Source organism: Plectropomus leopardus, chromosome 13 (assembly GCF_026936395.1).
Source record: "Plectropomus leopardus strain MGB_pleo_1.0 chromosome 13, ASM2693639v1, whole genome shotgun sequence".
Taxonomy (NCBI): domain Eukaryota; kingdom Metazoa; phylum Chordata; class Actinopteri; order Perciformes; family Serranidae; genus Plectropomus; species Plectropomus leopardus.
Window position 1 is genome coordinate 11937147 of NC_142188.1, and position 18982 is coordinate 11956128.

Below are 18982 nucleotides of genomic sequence, written 5' to 3' on the forward strand. Positions count from 1 at the left end.
AGATTTGAGTCTCAAATGCTCACCCAGCACCCAAAAACGCTAAGGAACACGTGTGGCGAATTCATCCTGTCTTGTTCATCGTGTGTCTGTGTTTGGGTGCGTCTGTGTGTGTATGCCTTTGGGTATACGTATGTACGTGTCTGTGGGTGGGGAACAGGCAGGGGTATGTGTTTGTGTCTTGTTTGTGTGTCAGTGTTTTTGTGTGTGCATAATAAGTATATATAAATTTGTGTGGGTGGGGATACAATATCTTGTGTGATGACAACTGTACAAGACTGCAGTGTATTTGTGGATAGTACCTTAGACATGATGAGGTCACAAAGTTTGATTTCTTGAAGAAACAATGATTATGTAACATACTGAAGCTGAAATCCACTGTATTCAAACCATGTTCACTCAATGAAATAAATCATTGTTCAAAAACAAACAAACAAAAAGCCCCACAAAACACTGAAACTTTTGGCATTTTTAGTTTTTTAAACTTTTGTTCATGAGTGTTGAATGTTTTTGTTTGAAGGACTCTCCTTGCCCTTGGTTTCCACATTGGTTTGACTGATGACCACGCTGAGGAGAGAGTCATATACATGAGACTAGCAACAAAGTATGTACATGTTTAATATTATGTTGAATTGCATTTTGTTTGCAGCACAGACTATATCAAAGATTTAGACTTAGCTGTGTGAAGCCAATGCAGAAGTGCCGTAAACTTGCATTCTATCTACTGGCCAGCAGGAGCCAGGAGTCAAAATATGTCAAACTCTGAGAAAATTACCCTACTTCTCCCTGCATTTTTTACCTAGATAAACATTTTTTCGAGTGAGTTTATGGTCTTAATCACCAGTTTCAAGTCTTCAATATAACAGCATGACCGTTGTTTTGCAAATTGTGGTCTGTATGATGTCACGTTAGCCACGACCTCTTCATTAATGCAGTCTGTTGTTTGGAGCCCTGCACACGTGAATTTATTTTGGGGGTTTTAGTTTGTCACAATGGGGCACTGTTGTTTGTAGCCCTACATTTGCGTCATGTTTAATTTTTCATAAAGAGTTTGTCCAGGGAAGCTCTATTTCTCCTGATCTTATTCATGAATACTTTAAAAGCACAACTACATCATAACCACTTATTTTACATCATTTAAAAAAAAAAAAAAAAGTTATTTTCCAATCTGGACATACTCACGTCCATTTTTCCATCTTTCTCAGGTATGAGCAGCCCAGTGGCTACAGACCGGCTCCAGTAGAGTTAAGCAAGGTTTTCCTGAGCTCAGCCCACGAAGAGGTGGTTAACTTGCTGGCAGAGAATGATCACAATGTATGGGCCAGAGAGCGAATCAAGCAGGGATGGACCTATGGAGCCCAACAGGTATATGCTCTGTGCTGCATTACTGCATTGTACAGACACTTCTAAGGAAAAATTGCATTTGCATTTTTAAGATAATAATATCAAGAATATAGTATATGAAAAAATATTCTTTACTTTTTTCTCAGTTACAACATTGAAAAGCATGCAGTAGAAACATGCCCAGGCAATACAAACACTGATACTGTTCCCTGACAAATGTTGTTTCCCACTTTTGCTCTTTGCATCTGTATTTTTAGGATGTGAAAGCAAAGCGGAGCCCGTACCTCGTGCCCTACAGCCTTCTTGATGAAAGGAGAAGGAGAGTGGGCAGAGAGAGTGTCAGAGAGGCTGTCTGCACCCTGCTGGCCTACGGTTACACCCTCGAGTCTCTCAACCAGGAACGCAGTATGTCTGAAAATACTGTTGTCAATCTGATCATTTGTACCTCCGTTCATTTCAGTTTTGTTTATTGTAATCTGCATAAGATAATGCACGTTAGTTAAACTAAGATAAGGCTCAGTTTGCTATCAGCTAGACCACAAGAGAGTATTAGTTGCACCGTTTTACTGAATATTCACAACACTGCAGAATTTGTCAGCGTTTTACTGCAAAGATACACTATTTAATGGGAACTAAATGCAAATCAGGTAGTATTTTAGCAGATAACCATGTTTTTTTTCTGTTTCTTGGATTTACAGCCACATTATCAAATCCATGTCTCTTCTCTGCGGAGAAATGCAGAGTGTTCCGGCCAGATAAATCATACTCTGTGACCAAGGGGAAGTGGTATTTTGAATTTGAGATAGTGACAGCTGGGAAAATGAGAGTGGGCTGGGCCCGACTGGGCTGTACCCCAGAGAAAGAGCTCGGCTCAGATGATCAGGCATACGTGTTCGATGGATCTGAGGTGAGAAATTTGACAGTTCTTGGCCACATGTCCAATGTTGTTGACAAAACAGCTATAATCCCTAATCACAGTGTGACTTTATGAAAGTAGAAATGGACACATTTTTTTTTTGCTTTAACTTTATGAGATAAATGTTGACTGCACAGTGTAGTGGCTATAAGAAAAGACACAATCGGCATTAAGATTGATTCGCTTTAAGCCTCACTTTCATGATGACAAAATGAAAGCTCAGGTTACAGCACAAGGAAAGTACGTCAACTGAGCTTTAGTTTCCCCAGTTACCAAAGAGTATTGTTAGTTATTTTGTTGAGTTTCTTTTCAGCAAATGTTATGAGTGAATTAAAGTTTTCTCTCACATTAATACTGTGTATATTTCAAGGATTTTTATTGTGAAATGTGAGAACAAAAAGAGTGAAGTGTTATCAGTTTGGGAAGCAATACAGGGTTTGGCGTATTCGTTCAGGCGAGGAGCCTTCGTGTTATAATTTTTATAGAAGCATACAGAATTTCATATGATTGGGTCTATTAAAAAGTCAGATCTTGTTTACAAACTGACGTGTTTTGGCTGTGTGATCATTAAAGATTCCAGAAGATGTTTTGGAGAGCAGACAGACATGACTGTGGCCTTATTATCTGCAAAATATCCATCTAATGAGAGGAATTGAAAGTAAGGACTAGAAAGTCAAACTAAATAGCTTACTTCAACATTTAAGTTGCACATCCAGGCACCATTATCTAAATTAAACTCGGTGCTTGACCAAAAGCACAGTGATAATTAAGATGAGTAACCATGATTTAACCATGGGTGCTGCTGGACTATTTCTGTATCATATTGGTTCTTTAATATTTCTTCTTGTGTGAGGCTTTACGTGTTTGTTTGTTTTTCTAACTCCTTGTCTTTCTTTTGCTTTCAGGCTCAGTGGTACCATCAGGGCGTTGAGCCCCTGGGACGTCCGTGGCAAAGAGGCGATGTGGTGGGTTGCTTGGTGGACATGGCTGAACGCACCATGATGGTCACGCTCAATGGAGAGCTGCTGTTTAATGACAGAGGATCAGAGCTGGCTGCCAAGGACTTTGATATCAGAGACGGTGTGGGAGAATCTGTGACTGGATTTTATTTGATTGAATTTATTTCGAATATGTAAAAAAGGAAATAGAGAGGTTATTGTACAAAAGCAGAAAGCTATAAAAAAGCAATATTTACAATGAAAAACATGAAGCAAAAGAAATGTACAAACACATGAAGACTTGGTTTACATATTCGAGAAGGAGTGAGAAGAAGTACAAACTTATTTAATCCCACCCCTTCTGTGTAAGTAATTGAATTTTAATTAACTAGCGTCCTTATTAATTTCAACTTACACTCTAATTAATTTAACATATGCATACACCCACATCCCCTAAATCAAGAATTTTCAATTTTACATTATTATTTATGGGGAAAAAGAGTAAGATAAACTAGGAAAAAATGAATATTAAGTTACCAAATAAATAAACAGTAAACCCCGTAAATACCTGGTGATTGTCAAACCCCCTCTTCATATCAGTACCTCATGAAAATCATGTTTTTAGACATTATTTTAAACCAGTTTATGTTTGGACATTGACACAGACTGATAAACAAAAACTTTTCCTGGTGGTTCAAACACTGTAATTTTCAAATACAATTTTCCCCTTAAGTTTTAACCCCCCTTTCTATCTTTGAATTTATACAGCGTATTTCACTTATTTGCTGTTTATTAATCTGAAAGAATGTTTCTTAATGTGGCACTAGTATAAACTTTAGGTTTACGTTTTATGTTCGCGTTTATGCAAGGCTTAAATATATCTCTCACACTGAAGTACTTCTTGTTGTTTCTCCACACATTTTTTTCCAGGCTTGTTGCCTGTGGTCAGTGTTGGGGTGAACCAGATGGGGAGGCTAAACTTGGGCCGCAATGCAGCCTCTCTGCAGTACTTTACTGTGTGTGGCCTGCAGGAAGGCTATGAGCCGTTTGCTGTCAACATGGCCAGAGACCCAACCCTTTGGATGAGTTGGAGACAGCCTCAGTTTACCTCAATAATGCCCAATGATCACAACTTACAGGTTAGTTTACAAGTCTATAGGCTTTCTTTTACCTTGTAGCTTGGGTAGTATGTCCTCTGAAGCGTGCAGTATGGTGCAGTGGCTTAGTGGGACTCTGGGTCGCTTATAGCTGTGGTTAATTGACAGCACTGATCTTGAAAATCTTGTTCAAATCTTATTCAAGGTCACCAGAGTCAATGGCTCAAAGGATTCCTTATCCAGCCTGAGGGTTTCTCAGCGGTTGTTTGCACACCACAGTGGAGGCAGTGAGATGGGCTTTTACCGGCTCAGCATGTCCATCGAATGTGCTGCTGTCCTCACTAGCCCTGCGGGGGGCGTGCTTCCAGTGGCCTCCAGCTCTCTCTCTCCAGGTTCAGATCATTTTACATCATATCATATAATATACGGTGTGTTAGAGTCAGCCACAGGGAGCTCAAATGACTTTAGGAAGGACCACAAGACCACACTCTAAAAATACACAACTACAAGTGAAATTCCTGCATTCAAAACTGTACTTAAGCAAAAGTTGATATGAAATATCAGCAAAATATACTTAAAAATATCAAAAGTAAAAGTAGTTTTGCAGTGAAATATTCCCTGTTAATATGTCGTTTTAATATTACTGCTGCATTAATGTGTGTGCTGCAATTTTCTACTGTCAATGTGTAAAGTGCTATTTTTAACTCCATTATATACTCTTGGGTAGTTAAATCTACAGCAATGCATCACATTTTACAAGATCATTGTATGTTTGTAGCATTGCTGTCCTGTAAGAACTACATATCTCTAAAAAGTCAACTTTTCATGGTGTCAAAAAAAAACGCCTTCTATTCAGCTTTCACAGTGCATTTTCCAGCTGATCCAAGAGGGTTTTTTAATAGTGTATTTAGCTTAAGAAGTAGGAGGATTTTCTCAACGCATAAAGGAACACTTAATCCTTCAGTTCACCACAAACATTCAAATTCACCACATCTGGAGGTATGCGTTTTTCACTGCACAGAAAGGGGATGAAAATCTGTAATTTTAAGAGCAACTAAAGCTGTCAAACTAATGTAGTGCAGTAACAAGTACAATATTTGCCTCTGAAATATAGTGGAGATCAAGTATATCAAGTTTGTACTTAAGTACTTTACTTGAATAAATGTACCTAGTTACATTCCATCACTGTATTGTACAATTATGACCTTCATGTGTTGTTCCTCTTAAGCTCCCCAGGGCCCTGCTGTAATTAATTCCCGTTGTCCTTTTAGGAAGGAAAGAGCAGGAGGAGGTGGACTCTGACTTTGAAGTGCTGATGAAGTCAGCCCACAGCTTTGCTGGCTCCAGAGATGAGCTCAACCATAAAGATCATAGTCACGACAAAACATCCAGATTGAAACAACGGTAGGTGCTAGAGCAACTAAAACTGGGATGATATGTCACAAAATGCATATAATTTGGAATATGGAAAAGGAAACACAAAAACTTCAATAGCTGGGTCATTAGTGTTACTTTAGTTGGAATAATAATGCACCAGTCACTTAGAAATGTCATGTATTGTATGCTTGTCCATCTGTGTCTGCTATGCGATTAAAATGACAAAATTATGGTTATGACTGAAGTTTTCCTCAGTAAAAATGACAGTAAACGGGAGATGATTTTAAAAAGGAACAAATCACAGTCAGTCTACAAAGCTCATTGTGGTGTGTATGAACGGTTGTGTGTTTCTGTTCTACAAGATTCATGCTGAAGAGGACTAAACCAGACCTTGTCAGCAGCAACTCATCTGCACGGCTTCTAGAAGATGTCGTGGTAGACAAAGATGACCATGATCACCTTATCAAGAGCTCCAGAGTAAGACTTTCATTTTCTCATTATCTCATCATTGTCAGATACAACATACAAAAAAATCAATGTCAATAAGAAACACAAATATTTTGTACCATTATTTCTAAGTGATTCATTAATACCCAAATATAATAACTGAAAAGACAAGATGTATTTGGACACTCTGCTGCCTCACAGTGCACTAAAATGAAACAAATTGCACTGCAGGGTTCATGCACTTGTGTTTTGCAGCTCTTAAGCTTCTGGCTGGTCGATGTAATGTACCAAACAATGACACTGACTGCCCTCTCTGTTTCAGTATTACTACTCAGTGAGAGTTCTTCCAGGCCAGGAGCCGTTTAATGTGTGGGCAGGCTGGGTGACCTCTGACTTCCATCAGCACGACATGAATTTTGACACAGACAGTGTCCTCACTGTGACCGTCACCCTCGGAGATGAGAGTGGGAAAGTACAGGAGAGGTTAGTATATTCCTAAACTGTTAAGGGGATAGTTAAGGATTTTGGAAGTGGGGCTGTTTGAGATTTGTATCGCTGCTGTCTGGCACAAACCTTCTATCTCCAAAATTGCCATTTTTCAGGAATTGGAAAAAACATTGTGTTTTTAACAGGATCCAATGAAGATAGGAGGTTTAGTCACAAGCATTTTTAAATACATTTTGTTGGTTGAGAAATGGTAAAACCTACTGATAGATGCAGCAGGGGACTTATAGAATTCATTTATGAAAAAAATGAAAATAGTGAAATATGGATATACGAGGTTTGCACCTAACAACAACGTTATGTATAGTCAGTGTATTACATACAATATCTGGCAGTTTGCACGTTCCTGCTTTGCAGAAACAGCCCCAGCTGGCAATATCAGTCTCAAGTGGATGCTGTATTGGGAGTGTTTTCAATGTGAAGTTTAATTTAAATAGGATCACATAACAGCCGCTAACAGCACTTAATGACCCAAACTGCTGACCGGTGGCAGATGAGAAATGTAATGCCAAAGGAAAAGGCTGTGTGGCGGTGAGGTAAAGCGGTAAAAATACTCTAAATATAGCATCCACTTAGACTGATATTAAGTTTTTAGGTAGGCCTTTTTTAAAGTGGCTAAAAATATGTTTTGATATCAACCCCTTTGGGATGCGTGCCCCGTCAGCTACTGTTTGTAATGTACTGACAATACATAAGTATTCCATACAGCTCCTCTTCAGAAATCCCAAACTGTCCCTTTAATTTGTCAGTATGCATAACTTTTTCAAGAATCTAAATACAAACTACAATCAGAGTTGTTGTGTCCTGATTATCCTTTTCTTACCACAATCACAGACTCAGTTATGAAAGTGTATTTACAGCGAATTAATTGATTCTGAACTTCAATGCTCAATGCTGTATTCAATTTAGTAGAAAAGGATTAATTATATCCAGTCTATTGCTTTCTTTTGAGTTTTCATGACATATTACTAGCACACCACTGGTAAAAATGCATCCTTCTCCTTTTGCTCAGTGTGAAGCGGTGTAATTGTTACATGGTGTGCGCTGGAGAGGCAACAGGCTTGTCTCAGAGCCGGAGGAGTGCAGGGTTGGAAATTGGCTGTTTAATTGACACCGCCACCGGGCTGCTCACCTTCACCTCCAGCGGAGTGGAGATGGCCACCTTCTACCAAGTAGGCTGCACAGGAATTTATACGATTTGTTCATACTAATCTGTATTTTTCCTCTTGTTAAATGAAAACCATGTATGCTTGTCTAAATTTAATACACATTAAACCTCATAGAGTTTTGTTACGCTTGGAATCATTGGCTTATTGAAGTAATTCTATCGAGTAATGTTTAACTTGGAGTCTTGCGTTATTAAACTGATGTAGTATTGTTTCACTGCTATTTAGGTGGAAGCCAGCACAAAGCTGTTTCCTGCTGTTTTTGTTAAACCCACCACAAGCAACATGTTTCAGTTTGAACTGGGACGCATCAAGGTAAAGGAACACATTTTTAATCCTGTCAAAGACATTAGAAATATGTTGTTTTTTTACCCTTTTCTGCTTGTCAGTGTAATATGAAAAAGCAACATACTTCAGAAAAACTGACCAAACTGTTGTTGACAGATTAGATCAGTAATTAATTAAGTTGCAGCTTGTTAGTGAACATTTCAGTGTCGAAGACTTTCAGCTCTTTGAAGTAAATGTTTTAGCCTGTTTTATTTGTTTAAGGTATTTGGTGGTCTGCTACATATTTCCTTGTGTTTGTTTTCCTCTCAATCCAGAATGTGATGCCGTTGTCGGCAGGTTTGCTTCGCAGCCAGAGAAGGAATGTCACCCCACAGTGTCCTCCAAGGTTTCAGGTCCAGCACCTCAACCCGGTCTCGTGGACCAGAGTGCCTGACCGTGCATTAAATGTGATGGTGGATCGGCCTGATGAGCACCACGGCTGGAGAGTCCAGTGCTGTGAGCCCCTGCAAGTCATGACCCTTCAGATCCCTGACGAAAACAGGTGAAAGAGCTGAAATAAATTTGTTTTTTTTATGATTAGGCTTGCTGATTTAATGCTCAGAAGGCGATGTATGTGTTGTTTATCATGTCTATCATTTCGCATGCCTTTTGTTCTGCTGTGATCTGCAAGCACCAGGCAGCACACGCTTGTTTATTGTATAACATCATCAAAAATGCAACAGAATGACATTGTGCCAAGTTATCAGCCGGAGCTTTAATTTGATCTTGAGCAAGACTGAAATTGTCTTTTAATTTTTCATGACATACGTCTAGGTCTGTTGACATTTTGGAGCTGTCGGAACGTGATGACCTCTTGACCTTTCACCACCACACTCTCCTCCTCTACTGCTCTTTATGCGCCCTTGGAAACACCAAAGTTTGCCAGGCTCTCTGCAGTCATGTGGACCAATCCCAGGTCCTTCATGCCATTCAGAATCCCCATCTCCCCGGCCTCCTCCGCTCTGCATTTTACCAGCTGCTTATTCAGGTGATTAAGTGTCTGAGTTCATGTTTTTCTTAAGGTAACATTCATCAACAACTGGATGAAGAAACTTTGGTCTTTGTTTGGTAAATAATTGAGTGTTCTTCTTTTTTAGAACTTTATTTTTGTTGGTATTTTCAGGTTGAAGAGAAAAACAAAGGGGGGTTAGAGGTTGGTAAGAGTCACTCAGTGGTACAGAAGAGGGTTTTTCAACTATCCAGACAGAAGGCTACATTCCTTAGTGTATGTAGTCCATTTTTGCAACTTGCAGTCTTAAAGAAAAGGCGATTTTCTCTATGCAATGAATGAATGCAATTGTACTTTGAAGGGGCGTTTGACTGTAGCCACTTCTATTTGTGATGGCTGTCTTGCTCGCAGCCAAAAGTACTTAAAAAAGGTTATTTGTCCTGGGTCATGAGATTTTAAGAGGTTCTCCCCAAATATAATTTGGCATAAGAAAAATCTGCTTTCACTCTAAAAATGTTCCCTATTTCTTTGGCAATATGGATAGAGTAACGGGCAGTTCCAAAAAATATGAAAGTGATTTACCACTGGGTTTATCACATAGCCTCCAGCATTTATTCTGCCCCTGAGAAGCTTGTTGTATGAATTTCAATAAATAATTGAGTGTTGTTGTGCTTTAGGTTCACCTCAGCAGCCACGCCACAGCTTGTCACATGATGAACCGGGAATATGTTGTGCCAATGACAGACCAGACCAGAGAAATCACCCTTTATCCCAGCCCTGCTAATGCTGCTAATGGGGGGAACGCTCAACCTCCAGTAGGCATTTTCAGCACTAGGCTCAGCACGTCCCTCAAACCACGGATCCATTTCTCATCTCCTTGTTTTGTCAGAAGTGAAGGGATGGAAGGAGATGGTGCAGGTGAAATATCCTGCACAGACAGCCCAGAAATCCCTCTGGACATAATAAAAGACCTGACTGTGGAGATGTTGACTGCTGGAGTTTGGGCTGTAGGTCAGGGTGTGAGAGATCCTGTAGGAGGCAGCATCGAGCTTCTGCTGGTTCCCCTAATTAGACTCTTCTATACTCTACTGGTTATGGGGGTATTTGGGGATGAACACCTGGAAAAAGTTCTGAGGCTGATAGAGCCGGGAGTCTTTTCCATTGATGCTGAAATCCTCGAGGAGGAAGAAGAGGAAGAAACTAGTGATGATGAAGAACAACGGAAAGAGGATAGCAAAAAAGAAGATGACACCTCGAAAGAAGGACTTTTACAAATGAAGCTTCCAGAAGCTGTCAAAGTTGAGGTGAACAAACCAGCACAATCCTTTGAAATTTGTCATTTTTCTCCTGTTATATTTTGTTATATCTCTTTAAGCTGTATTAAATTAATACATTTCTTTCTCCAGCTCTGCCATCTGCTGTCCTACCTGTGTGACTGCCAGGTGCGCCACAGAGTAGAAGCTGTGGTCGCCTTCTCTGACAGCTTTGTGAGTCAGCTGCAGGAGAACCAACGCTTTCGCTACAACCAGGTCATGCAAGCACTCAACATGTCTGCTGCCCTCACTGCCCGCAAGACCAAGGAGTTTCGCTCACCTCCACAGGAGCAGGTTGAATTTGATAAAATACAATTCTGAATTTTAGCAGAGAATATTACAGTTCAAAATACTGTGTTGCAGTTTCTGCTATATTCCAGGAGCTGCACACTCTAAAAGATTAAAACATTAAAAAGAAAAAAATGCTGCGTTATCATGGTTCACATTAAAACTGTGGCGTTTTTTAGGATAAGGCGTATACCAGGGCTGCCACAGTCATGGGAAACATGGAAAGGTCATGGAAATTACATTTTCCAGGCCTGGAAAAGTCATGAAATTAGTCAAAATCATATAAAGTTTTGGAAAAGTCATGGGATTTTGTTGTGTGTAATGAAACAGTTGCAGTAATCTTCCGTGGATAACCTTCCACACAATGTAACATAATGGCAAATTAGATTTTCTGTACCTGTTGAATTAACTAAGTTTTAATATGCACCACTAGGTGGGTTTCCATTAACCCTCAAATTGCGCAAATTGAAATTGTGAATATAAAATACGCCCAATGGTAACACAAGCAATCAACATGTCGAGAATATTGCTTTTGTTTTTCGCAAATCTGTCATGGAAACCCACCTGCTGTGTGACGTTTTTTTACCATCATGTATGTTTTGTCATTGTCTCCCTGGTTTCGTCTCTCCCTTCCTGTATACTAGCGAGCAGAAATGATGTTTAAAGATTGAAACTGAAATGTTTGAAAAGTGCCAGGCCAGTGGGGCAAGAAAAAAGATATCTTTATTATGGCTCCTTGAGCCAAGTCATGGAAAAGTTTGAAAAATGTTGTCCATGAAAATGTGTGGGAACCCTGGTATACGGTTTGTGTCATCTGTGACTTGTCTTTAGATCAACATGCTACTGAGCTTTGCAGAGAATGAGCAGCAGGAGAACTGTCCGTGCCCAGTGGAAATCCAGCGGCTCCTGCAGGACTTCCATCAACTCCTCAACACACACTGTGGTTTGAACACTGTTTATATTTGACTAAATAATTCACTCATTCTTTCATTGTGCCAGGACACAATGAAAAAGCACAGAGAAGGCACTTAGCATGATTGCAGCTGAGTAAATCTAATCTTACTGGCTGTTACTGTGCAGGCATTGAATTGGACAGTGACACAGAGGATGAAGAGGATGTGGAGATGTCTGTAAAAGACAGACTTTTCAGTTTAGTAGCAAGAGTTATTGGAGTGAAGAAGACACCCGTACAAGTGGAAGAAAGAAGAACTAAGAGTGCCAGTAAGTGCCTGTTGTGAAAGCCGTTTCTGTATCTCACTTTTGGCCTATTAATCTATGTGCAAAATTTGAGTTGTATTTAGAGAGGAGTTGGGTGAAAGTGGATATGTGAATGAGAATATCAAGTATCAACCTCCCATCAAAGATGTTGAATTCATCCAGAAACATATCTACTGTAGCAGGTCCAAAAAATCTTTGTGTTTGATAAATACTTTAAAGAGTCCCAAATGTTATAATGTTACATATTCTACCCCAACTTTTCTACTTTTATTACTACTTCTTCAGAATCCCTCAAAACGCTGATCTCTGAGACCATGGTGCACTGGGCTCAAGAGACTGAGATGGAGGACCCTGAACTAGTTCGGGCTGTGTTCTCACTGCTGCACCGCCAGTATCAGGGCCTTGGGGGCCAAATGGCAGGTCCCCTGTGCAGAGCCTATACGATCAGCCAGGCATCAGTTGAAGACACCATGGTCCTCCTGTCCTCCTTGAGCCAAATTCGCTCTCTCCTCAGTGTCCGCATGGGGAAAGAAGAGGAGAGACTGATGATCAGAAGATTAGGGTAAGAAGGTCTGTCTCACACTGTCTGTGCTAGAAGACAGTCTCTGTATCATCATTGCAGCCGGGGGAATGACTGTAACGTGGAATAGCAGTAATCAAAACGGTTTGAAGCTTACGAGGATCACTTCTACACAAGTTTACCTCATTTTTTAAAACTTTGGCCTTGCTTATATGAATATCTGTGATTGTAATATTATATATAAAATATGGCATAGCATTATAGATCCCTTCTAATATCCTTTGTGGTATGAAAAATATCTGCAACATTATTGTCATTTTTCTTTGTATGCAATGTTTTATGTACAGGGACATCATGAATAATAAAGTTTTCTACCAGCACCCCAACCTAATGAGGGCATTGGGGATGCATGAGACTGTGATGGAGGTGATGGTCAATGTTCTTGGCGAAGGGGAATCAAAGGTGAGAGTAATTTATAGTGATTATTTGGAGAAATTGTGTGTAACAGAGATGCAGGTCTTTTCATCAGTTGGAACAGTATTGATATTCCATAGGTCATAATTTAAAGATAAATGTGTCATGGCTGATAAGCATCATCAATAGGGTAATACTCCCCTGCAGTACAGTCGGCTGTACCATCTACCCTCACATTGTGTTTTTTTTAATATCAATGCATTGATTTTCTTTTGTCAGGAGATTACCTTTCCCAAGATGGTGGCCAGCTGCTGTCGGTTCTTGTGTTACTTTTGCCGCATCAGCCGTCATAATCAGGGAGCCCTGTTTGATCATCTGAGCTACCTGCTAGAAAACAGCCGTGTGGGACTAGGTAGATCTCTCACTTCTCTGTCTCAGTAGCAACAGAAACCCCCATATAATGTGTTTTAATGCAATAACTCTTAATTTTACTACAGAACTCGATTTATCAAACCTGTTTTTTGAGAGAGATGTTGATTTAGTTTAGTTTTAGGATTTTTTATTTTATTTTGCAATTTAAAATGCACTAAATTCCAAAAAATAACACAGTATACAGTGCAGGGAGAGGCAAAAAACTGAGTGGACTTAAGAAAATAACCTTGTGAAGGTGTTAGGGTCTTGTCCCCATGAGTAAAAAGCCCCAATGTTCTGACATATATACTTGGTTGAGTTGGTGTTCACATAGTTTTATGCCTTTGTCCCTTAGCTTCACCGTCCATGCGTGGGGCCACTCCTCTGGATGTGGCAGCAGCCTCTGTCATGGATAATAACGAACTTGCCTTGGCGCTGAGGGAGCCTGACCTAGAGAAGGTGAGTTTAATGCTCTGTACCTTCCTCTGCAGCACTGCTGTTAATTGATAATTGCTGTGTTCTGTAGTGAACATGCTCTGCTTTTCGATATTATTTTGCAGTGTCCCTTCACATTTTACTCTCCTCTGATATGCATATTTGGGTGCTTAGGTGGCTCTGTCATGATCTGTGAAATCTTAGTTTTTTTGTTGTACCCCCAACAGTTGCACAGCAGCTGCAAAAACCCAATATCTGATCTAATCTACTATCCAGGTGGTTCAATACCTTGCTGGCTGTGGTCTGCAGAGCTGTCCAATGCTAGTGGCTAAAGGTTATCCTGATATCGGATGGAACCCAGTGGAGGGCGAACGTTACCTGGATTTTCTACGTTTTGCCGTCTTCTGCAATGGTAACCACGTAGTCCTAACCATAGTTTTCCCATGCAGAGCGACATCCTGTGATAGTTCAATCCTTTGACACCTGGACTGAGAGCACTTTTCTTGTGCTGCGTTCAGACAAAAAAAGGCAGTGAGCAACTTGACAAGAAGTGTTATGCAAATTGCAAGAAATTAGTAGATTTTGAAAATGATTTTCAAAGAAGCTAGGGAAAAATGTCCTAAAAAAGACTATAGTTAGAATTATCATAATTTTGTATCTAAAATGATGGTACAGAATTATTCATTTTGAGCACAGCCCATATTCTGAGCCTTTAGACAAGCCCTCAGGACATTAATGAAGTCACAACTGTACTATATAAATGCAAAAACACTACAGAGTCATTTTCGTTATTCACATGCTGCATTGACAGTGCAGAAACATCAAGGGTGCAGATGACAAAGACACAGAAACACTGACCAGTCAGAGCAGGCTTGAATTTTGTAGCATGTTCTAGTAGAAACCCCGAATATAAGTATAGACCTGATGATGAACATAATATCGGACCTTTAAATGACATTTCTATTGATAAATCATTCAGAATTTAACTGATTATATTGACTTTATTGTCCCTGAAATGTTGTATGCTTGATTTATTTTATATAACAATTTTAAATGAAGTGAAATTTACTTTTTTTGTGGTCTTAATTTTTTTTAATTAATTTCACTAACCCTATTGTCTATGTCTTTATGGATTCAGTTATGCTTTTGACTTATTCAGAGCATTTATTACTTGTGGGATGTTTGCGACACTGCTAGAATACCTAAAGCCAAATACAAAGTTCAAAAGGCACAAGAGGCTGCATCATGTCATGCTCCCAATTAAGTAAACTATTTGCAATAGAGGTAATTAACTCTCTGCTTCTTCTACTATTGATTTGTCTTACTCTGAAGTGGCGCCCAGACGGCATCCTTTCAAATCGTCCTTGAGGGTGTTGACAGTTCAGCCAAATGGGATTGGATTTACATACCAACTGCCTTTTAGTGATTTCACCTCAGCCTCTTAACTGCTGTCTTTAAGCTGTACATTTCGTATATTGATTCTATTGATCATCTTGGTTTTATGAGTTTAGTGATTTCCTTTCCTAAAAAGTCAATCAGAATCTCTGAGAGATTTGAAATGTAAAACAAACAACAAAATCCATAATTTCATCCAGTCCACCTGATAGTCTCTCCTGTGCGTTTTTCGACCAAAGGTGAGAGCGTAGAGGAGAACGCCTATGTGGTGTTGAGGTTGCTGATTCGTCGGCCTGAGTGTTTTGGCCCTGCCCTGCGAGGTGATGGGGGAAATGGCCTCCTGGCAGCCATGGAGGAAGCAATCAGGATCTCAGAGGACCCTTCAATGGACGGACCTTGTCCTACCTACCAGTCCAACAGAACACTGTCAGTATCAGACGTTGAGTATTGCTAAGTTTTTTTCATATGTGTGCACAGATACATAATTTGATATGTTGGGATAGGTAAAACCAATCTGATGAATTGTAAATGCTACAAAGGCCAATGCATGAAAAGCAGTCTAATGAGTGCATGTTTGAATACAGTCTATAATTATTTCATTTTACTCATATATTCTTTCAGCTTCAGCAGTCTCAGCACCTATTGCTAACGGTGAACAGCTAAAAGTTTGTGAGGGGACCTCACGCATGTGAACTTTGGCTCCACATTTTGGCATTATCCACACAGTGTATTCTGCGTGCGGCTGTGTGCACAAACCCATGACCCTTGTATCAGCAGGAACACACAAACATTTATGGCCCTAGTTTTAGTGCATCACTTTTTATTCTATATTTCGTTGTGTAGGAATACTCAAAATATGTTTTTAAGATTTTCTGTTTTCCCTCATTTCTGCTGTATCACCTTTTCAAAAAAAATTGCAAGCTCGTTGCGCTCATTGCAAATTGAAAGTTTACTGGCAAATTGAATCAGAGTTCAAACAAAGTAAAACATATTAGGTATAAGGGTACTAGGTATAAGCCTGGTCAGAACTCTGTTTGTCATGCCCTATAATAATAGGTCTCAGGAGTAATTTTCTCTGAGGCTTTTTTTGTTTTGTTGTGTTTTTTTGTGAGTGTTTCTTGGCTGAATACAGCATCTGTGTTCAGCCAACCTTTCTTCAGTAAATAGAGGTTAAATAAGCTAAGTGCAATGAGGTAACAATTTAATGTCACTGATTATTTTTAAAGATGCGCTAAGCAAGATATATGTGGGGTGGTATCAGTGCACTGCTCTGTCTACATCTGTTGGATTGTAATTGTCCGAATTAAAAATAAATATTAAGGTCATTACAAATTAGAGGCAAAGATCTTATCTAAGTAATGGGCTGCTTTATTTGCGGACAATCAATCATTTGATTCTGTTGAAATGATGATTAATGATTTATTTTAGTTCCCAACAAGCTTTTGACATTACGATTGTTACAGAGATGTTGTCCAGGACAATGACGATGATCTGATTCACATGGGACACGCCATCATGACCTTCTACTCAGCCCTCATCGACTTGCTGGGGCGCTGTGCTCCCGAGATGCATGTAAGTGTTTTCCTAGTTTCAGAAGCAGCTTCTGCATCAATACCTGCTGATGTCTCAAAATGTAAAACCCAATGGAAAAAGTATACAAAGTGCTTTTTAAATAATTAGTCAGAATGAGCCAAACAAACCGGAAAAGTCAGCTTACTGCTTTTACTTAGTCCACATACTGTATGTTTAGACATAAAACAAACTGTGATCTTTTGTTCGACCACTGACTCTGCAACATTTAGACTTTTGTTGTATTATGCTGTTTTGATATACACAAACTGATGAATTCACAAAGAATGAATTCCCAAAAGATATTGCTCAAATGATGTTACCGTGAATACATGCCAATAAAGTGGAATTCATTTTGCCTTTGATTCACGTAATCTGATCTATGTGACAAGATTCCAAAATTGCCTGATTTGTGCATTTTGTATGCAGAGCAGTATGGATATTTGACACTGCACAAAAAAGTAATCATGTATAAAAATCAGTGTTGCTGCTAATCATTTTGATATCCTAGGCTGTGATATTCAAAAGAAATAATGATTTAATTTGTCCATGTTTTCTTTTTTTCATATAAAAACATAGTGGCATATTGACAAAAACCTGGCATTTAAAGGGTTAAATTTCTGAAAATTAATGAATTTTTGACATTTATGATTAGGACTGAAAAGTTTACTTAATGAAAGTATAAAATAATCTTAATTTATAATATTTTTTAAAGCTTGATTTTGCAAAGGGCATTTTGTGTGCAGAGTGATACAAAGTGTGTAATATCAAAGCAGGCCTTAAAGGTTAAGTGTACATATTGTCATATACGTTGCCCTCCCGTTTTAACTGGTGGTCTGTGATGTCCATTAACACTCTAACCTTGGTGCTTCCTGGGTATTGACAGAGTAATCGAGTTAAGCCTGTCAGAACCTGTGTGAGATTCTCACCAGTCAAACCTCACAGCTTGGGAAGTAAACGTGCACCTGACTGTCAGTATAAGCATTTGAGGAAAATTGTCTTTTGAAAGGATGCATTTTACAAAACAAGACAAGGACATTTTTGTGTCTTATCTTTCAAACACAAAGGGAGCTCAAAATGCTTTGTAGAAGTCTTAAAAATGCATAAAAACTAAAAAGAAGAAATGCAAAAAAGATAACAGAAAATAAAAGCGGAAACAGTAAAGCAAACACTTCAAAAGACAAATTAACAACTAAAACACTCTGAAAAGATAAATCAGCAATAGTTAATACAAAACATTGTCTCAGAAAACTAATCAACAAAACAGTCTCCACATAGTTTCTATAGGTTTGATGCAAACATATTTGCAGCAAAGCAGGCTGCAGCTCAACATTCGGACAAACTTTTATAGAACCAGCACACCGTCCTTACACCAACAATACATTTTAACACAGTATGTGCATAATTCTATGTATTTTAGTTGTTACTGTGTGTTTATGACCAGTGTACTCTGCGTGTACTCTGCGTGAATGCTTTGTTAGCTTAAAATGACTGACCAGTAACGTTGTTTGTTTTGTTTTTTCTGAATTGTTGTTCAGTTGATTCAAGGAGGCAAAGGAGAAGCTATCCGCATTAGAGCCATTCTCAGGTCGCTCATTCCCATTCAGGATCTCGAGGGAGTCATCAGCATCTCCTTTCAAGTTCCTTCAGTGTCTAAAGGTCAAATGAGCCAATCTTCCTACAATGAACTCAGCATGTATTAAGCCATCACATAGAAACCTGCTTTGCCGACTTTAGTTGCTTATTCAAGTGCTTTTTTAGAAGATGTTTATTCTTGCAGTTAGTGTTCCTTTGACTCTCCTGTTATGTCACCATCCTGTAAATGATGGGGACAGTAGTTGACGAGAAAGCGGCATATATGGTAGAGATAAAAGTACAATGCACATGGTCCTAACATCTGGTATTTACTGTCGATTTCTTTGTCCAGATGGCCTGGTGGTTGAGCCTGATCTATCTACTGTGTTCTGCCCAGACCACAAGGCAGCTATGGTTCTGTTCTTGGACCGGGTTTATGGCATCCAGGACCAGAATTTTCTTCTCCACCTGCTAGAAGTTGGCTTTCTGCCTGACCTTCAGGCAGCTGTCTCTCTTGACACAGTGAGCAGAGAAAAATATATTTTGCTGCCCTGTTCACCTGCTTGACAGATTCAGTGTAACATTGTGGAAATGACCTCTGACTTTGTATTAATCCTCGCTGCACTCTGTCACCTATGAAAAATATCCACTTTTCTCTCCCCCCAGCCTAACATTGACTGTACCACAGTTTAACATTACTGACTGTTAAAAAATCCCGTTAACGTGACTTCAGTGTTCAACTGCACTGACTTACATAAAAATTATTTTTTTCAGTAATTCAT

General features: G+C 39.3%; 1 protein-coding gene across 2 annotated transcripts in view; it reads left to right on the forward strand.

Annotated features, from left to right (window-relative positions):
• ryr2b (ryanodine receptor 2b (cardiac)) overlaps positions 1 to 18982 on the forward strand; it is an 87639-nt gene that overhangs the window by 19004 nt on the left and 49653 nt on the right. Inside the window, exons 23-49 of one of the 2 annotated variants that reach the window (XM_088086955.1) lie at positions 518 to 601; positions 1203 to 1362; positions 1599 to 1746; positions 2040 to 2248; positions 3163 to 3337; positions 4126 to 4334; positions 4498 to 4684; positions 5564 to 5696; positions 6032 to 6146; positions 6439 to 6599; positions 7633 to 7792; positions 8015 to 8101; positions 8389 to 8615; positions 8888 to 9101; positions 9740 to 10366; positions 10469 to 10669; positions 11495 to 11606; positions 11744 to 11884; positions 12167 to 12443; positions 12749 to 12863; positions 13095 to 13227; positions 13582 to 13685; positions 13938 to 14073; positions 15296 to 15482; positions 16520 to 16628; positions 18164 to 18284; positions 18553 to 18722. In XM_088086955.1, the coding sequence (XP_087943081.1) occupies positions 518 to 601; positions 1203 to 1362; positions 1599 to 1746; positions 2040 to 2248; positions 3163 to 3337; positions 4126 to 4334; positions 4498 to 4684; positions 5564 to 5696; positions 6032 to 6146; positions 6439 to 6599; positions 7633 to 7792; positions 8015 to 8101; positions 8389 to 8615; positions 8888 to 9101; positions 9740 to 10366; positions 10469 to 10669; positions 11495 to 11606; positions 11744 to 11884; positions 12167 to 12443; positions 12749 to 12863; positions 13095 to 13227; positions 13582 to 13685; positions 13938 to 14073; positions 15296 to 15482; positions 16520 to 16628; positions 18164 to 18284; positions 18553 to 18722 (4702 nt within the window). The remainder of the gene's footprint in view (positions 1 to 517; positions 602 to 1202; positions 1363 to 1598; positions 1747 to 2039; positions 2249 to 3162; positions 3338 to 4125; positions 4335 to 4497; positions 4685 to 5563; positions 5697 to 6031; positions 6147 to 6438; positions 6600 to 7632; positions 7793 to 8014; positions 8102 to 8388; positions 8616 to 8887; positions 9102 to 9739; positions 10367 to 10468; positions 10670 to 11494; positions 11607 to 11743; positions 11885 to 12166; positions 12444 to 12748; positions 12864 to 13094; positions 13228 to 13581; positions 13686 to 13937; positions 14074 to 15295; positions 15483 to 16519; positions 16629 to 18163; positions 18285 to 18552; positions 18723 to 18982) is intronic. The other variant, XM_088086956.1, reaches the window with a different exon arrangement.